General features: G+C 50.0%; 1 protein-coding gene across 1 annotated transcript in view; it reads right to left on the reverse strand.

The window, feature by feature from the left end:
- Nphp4 (nephrocystin 4) overlaps nucleotides 1-5,385 on the reverse strand; it is a 53,400-nt gene that overhangs the window by 38,040 nt on the left and 9,975 nt on the right. The window contains exon 3 of the mRNA XM_005353757.2: nucleotides 1,025-1,197. Within this exon, the coding sequence (XP_005353814.2) occupies nucleotides 1,025-1,197 (173 nt within the window). The remainder of the gene's footprint in view (nucleotides 1-1,024; nucleotides 1,198-5,385) is intronic.

The following is a 5,385-nucleotide window of genomic DNA, read 5'->3' on the forward strand; positions in this document are numbered from 1 at the left end:
CATGTCAACCGCCTATCTCCTATGACCAGGACAGCCCCTGGGACCCTGCCTCCCAGAGCCTCTTAAATGTTGCTGGTCACATCTGCTGCAGAAACAGGGGTGGCTGAGGGCAGGGCCAGCCCGCCATGTCATTTTAAACACGCCTCACAGACCTGCAGCCCAAGGAGCAGGAAGCTAGAAAAAGGGCTGGAGAGACAGCTAGGTAGTCAAGAGCACTGGCTCACAACCACCTGAAACCCTATCTCCAAGGGATCTGATGCCCTCTTCTGGGCTCCATGGTGCACACACGTGCATACAGACGCACACATGCAAACAATAGTGATGATAATAATAATTTTAAGCTAAAAAGCAACAGAAATAGCCTGACTGCGAAGTCCCAGGAAGACACTGTCCAGCCCCCTGACTGGAGCCGCGTCTTTACCCAGGCATGGCATTCCCATACACATCTGCGGGGTATATCTAGTTAACATGCTGGGCAGAAACTGCTCCTGGCATATTCTGGTGGTGGCCGAGGCACTGCCAGGAATCCTATAGTGCATGAGATGGCTCCACAGAAAAGAATGGCCAGGCCTGGGGGAGCAGCTCCCGCACTGAGAAACTCAGATCTAGAGGTGCAGTGTGAACATGAACCCTGGTCGGAAGGACTACACAGAGCTTATCCGTCTTGGTTCGTCCAGTCTCTAAACAGCCTGGTGTGTAGCAGGCCCTCGACTGTCACCTGCTGCCTCTTGTGCAGAGACGAGCAGGAAGCCTGCCTAAAATCCCGAAAAAGGGCGACAGATCAGGGCTTGGGCCTGCGGACAAACCCCATTCAACCCGACACGCTCAACCAAAGCTGCTTCTCACTCCACAGAAAAGAGCGACTCTTTGGCTAATTTAGAATTAGTAACACACACACACACACACACACACACACACACACACACACACACACGTGTTATACAGATATTTTTGCAAACAAAGCACCCATGTACATAAAATAAAAATACTTAAATCTTTAAAGAGAGAGAAACACAGAAGGTACCGTTTGTCCTGGGCAGCAGAGGTGGGAGACTCCGGCTTATTGCCAAAGATGCGAAGAATTCCAAACCCACAGGACAGCACCTGCAGGGAGCCATCCCTCTTCCTGCCTTCAGCGACCACCTCTACCACGGCCACGATGTTTGGGTGATTCAAGGTGGTGTGGAAGTAGAAAGGCTGCAAGAGAGAAAGCAGATGCTGCTGGCGAAGGCGACGACAGGCAAGGGCATACAAGCATCAGGCCCCGCCCAGTGCCCTTGTGAGGGAGGAGGGCATAGCATCCCGACCAAACCTTCACAGGCTGGGGAGGTGCAAGCTTGGGACCTGGAGTCCCTATCCCAGAAGCCCACGTAAGTGCCAGGTGGGTGGGCAGCCCACCTGTGACTCCAGCCCTGGAAAGCAGAGATGAGATCCCCAGAAATAGCTGACAGCAAGACTAGCATATCAATGCGCTCTGGATTTCACCGAGGGATGAGAGCCATCCCTTCCTTGTTCAGTTCAACGTACTTGTCTGGGGTTCAAACTGGCCAAGTCACATTCCCCTATCAACCTAAGGTAGCCAAAGGCACTCAGACACGTGTATACACCCACACAAATCTGTGTATGCACAAACAAATATGCATACACACACACACACAACGCACACACCACAAAACACTGATAGGCACAGTGGACCCGAGCCTCGGCCACCGCACAGCATAGAAACTTGGGCCACAGCTTGGCATGCTGACCCTCACCCTGCCTGATATGTATGTTTTATGGAGTCCCACTTAAGTGTGCTTCAGTCAAGAACTCTTAGCCTTCCCTAAACTAAGAGAAGCCCACAGCCAGCACCTTTCACAGTGAAAATCAGCTGAGATCTGGTTGGGAGGTGAGGGGGTTAGGCCCTTAGTAACATACATGAGGGCTTTATTTTTTTTAGACATGTGTATGGGGTGGGCTGGGGGAAGGAGCAATGTGCATCCCGAGAAGCTGGAAGAGGGACTCCGATCCCCTGGAGCATGGTTGTGAGCCATGGGTGCTGGGAACTGAACTTGGGCCTAGTCCTATTAACCGATAAACCCATCTCTCCATTTTTGTTTGTTTTGTTTTGTGTGCTTTTTGAGACAGGGGCCTCAGCAGCCCACACTGACTTCAAATTCATGATGTAGCTGAGAACGACCTTGAACTCCTGACCTTCCTGCCTCCATCTCCCAAGTGCCAAAGAACAGGCTTGTACCCCCAAGTATGGTATGATATCTTTTCATTAAAAGATTTTTTTTAAATATTTATTTATTATGTATACAATATTCTGTCTGTATGTATGTCTGCAGGCCAGAAGAGGACACCAGACCTCATTACAGATGGTTGTGAGCCACCACATGGTTGCTGGGAATTAAACTCAGGACCTTTGGAAGAGCAGGCAATGCTCTTAACCGCTGAGCCATCTCTCCAGCCCCTCATTAAAAGATTTTTGGAACCTAGTAGATATTAGTCAATTTCTTCTTAAAGGGCCTTCATTTATAACATTCCTATTCCCAAGTGCAAACGGAAATCTCTGGCCCCTGGGTGGGTGAAGGCATACAAGGGAAAGACACGGGACAGCTGAGGCAAATCCATTTCCCTCTAATATGAGAGCATGCGCACGCGCACACACACACACACACACACACACACACACGCACGCACGCACACACACACCTGGTTTGGTTCAATGCATTTGTTTCCAGTTCTAATTGGCCACATCACAAACATAAGAGACAGAGGTGGAGCCAGGCGGTGGTGGAGCACACCTTTAATCCCAGCACTCGGGAGGCAGAGGCGGGCGCATCTCTGTGAGCTCAAGGTCAGCCTGGTCTACAAGAGCTAGTGCCAAGACAGGCTCCAAACCTACAGAGAAACCCTGTCTCGAAAAACTAAAAAAAAAAAAAAAGAGAGAGAGAGAGAGACACAGAGGTGGAGCTTGGGGTTGGGTTTGCCAACCTCAGGGCCTCATGTCCTGGGCTGGCTTCCATACGCTGCCACCTTTCAGTGTCGGGGTATCTAGCCGCAGCTGAGCACAAAGGCACCCCCTTCAGACAGCGCCAGGCATGGCAGAGGGTGACCAGTGCCATGGGATTGAAATTCGGGCTAACACTCCTATTAAGTAGTCATTAGCATGCCGTCACCCAGAAAGTGGTTACTGTAATCACAGACTGTCAGCCAGGATAACGGAGGGATGCATTAAAACATCAGCCACGAACTATAAATCGTTATTCCATTATCTTTTATTGCAGAATGATGAAATAATGACCACTTAGAGCTGGCAGGTGGCAGGGCTGAGACGGAATTATGTGTCGGGCTCCCAGACGCGGCGGTTCGCAGAGCCCGCTGGGCTGCTGAGCCTGTCACGATCTCACCTGCATATTTACACCTGTACATACTGATTTTGTGAAGACTGCCCTCTTTCTCTTTTGGCAGTAAAACAAACATTTAAATTTTCACAGGAAGCAGTCGTCATTGCCCAGCTTGGAGGTCACCTTGAAACTGCTCCACCTGAGCAGTGGGACCAGTGGGGGCCAATCCAAGCAAAGCACCGAGAACACGCACGCTGTACCGCTTAGGCACCGCCTTTCATTGCCTCCAAGACAACGGCCTTGGAAAAAAGAAGGGGGAAAAATGCCAACACCAGAGCCTCCCCACCTTAGCCAGTTCCAGCTTCTTTCGGCAAACACACTGAAAAGCCATCCCAGTTCAGGCGCATGGGCCTCATTCCTAGCTAAGAATGTGTTCTTTTCCAAACATCCAGTGTGGGGACCATGCTAAAGAGGCCATAAGGAGCCTGGGAAACACATCCGCCTTCAACAAGTTCAAAGCACAAAGGCTTTATAAATGGCAGATTGGGCAACTAGGAAAATGCTTACATTGCTCAGGAGCCAAGAGCTTTGAGCAACTGGGGAAGCAAAAGCCTCTCAGAGATGGACACACGAACACATGCTCTTCTCCGTTCTTCTGGATCACCTGTACCTGGGAGTACCCCTCCCCCCGACCACCCCAGTTTTCCAGCATGGTGCCTAGGAGCACTCTCCACCCACCCCCCAACCGCCCCAGCTTTCCAACATGCAAATGCTTGGGCAGAATCCCAGACAGAGCAGGGCTGACACCTGTGAGTAGCCCTCCAAGCCCGGGGAATTTAATTAGCGTAACGCCATACGTTTTGAGGAGAAAGCTGTGTGTCAACTAAAACAGCATGATTAAAAGTCTGAGTCAAGCCCATCAAATCCCCTGTGGAGAGAGTCAGGCCAACAGAGGAGAAGGCGCTCTCTCGTTCGCGCGCTCGCACACTTGCGCTCTCTCTTTCTCTCTCTCTCTCATACACACACGTGCGCTCATACCCTGTGTCACAACTCTCTCATGAACAATGGCTCCTCCCTGGAGGGGTAAACAGATTAACAAATCATCCTGATGCCTTCATCTTCAGAAGCAGACACCACTGCCCAGGGGCCAGGTTTCCATTTCTTGCCCACAATGACAGAACTGAAAACAGCTCTGACAGTGAGCCTCTAGGAAGCTGCACTCAGCATGCCCTACTGACAGCTAAGCCGACCTGCTACCCATGCTCACGGGACCAACAGAGAGCTGCAAAAAATTAAACCAACATAGTGCAAAGAATTAATGCAAAACAAGCCATTAGAGGTTGAGGAGGTGGCTCCGTGCATATGAGTTCTTGCCATGCCTGGGTTCCGGTCCCTAGCACCTAGGCAAAAAAGCTGCCACCTCCGGGCCAGAGTGGGTTCGGAGTGGATGGTGGAGATAAAAGGAGAAATTGATGACCCTCCCACTTACCCTTGTGCAACAGACACACGCACACGACACACACATACACACACACATGCACACAAACACATATGTATATATACATACATGAATGCACACACTGTAGGAGAGACTCAGCCAATCACCTTACCTGTAGTGCGGGGTCCCCTGAGGATATTTTTTACTTATAAAGATTGCGGGCGCGCTCCTGACCGCCCCTTTTTCTGCTTTCCTGTTCTCCACTGGAACCTGTGTTTCTGTAAGTCTATTTTCCAATTAAAGCTCTATATATTTATTACAATTTCTGTCTACATTCATTTACACCATTACACTTGGCGCCAACGTCAGGCTTTTTTGCCCCACCCCGAGCGGCTCGGGACGTAGGCATATGTGTATATATACATACATGAATGCACACACAAACACATGTGCACATACATACACACATATCACATACAAAATGCTTATGTACGCACATGCACACACATATGTGCACATGCATGCACCACATACAAACACATAGGCACACACGTGCACACACAAACACATATGTGCACAAATGCACATGTACACACCACATACAAACACATA

The sequence above is a fragment of the Microtus ochrogaster genome, chromosome 10 (genome assembly GCF_000317375.1).
Source record: "Microtus ochrogaster isolate Prairie Vole_2 chromosome 10, MicOch1.0, whole genome shotgun sequence".
In the NCBI taxonomy this organism is placed as follows: domain Eukaryota; kingdom Metazoa; phylum Chordata; class Mammalia; order Rodentia; family Cricetidae; genus Microtus; species Microtus ochrogaster.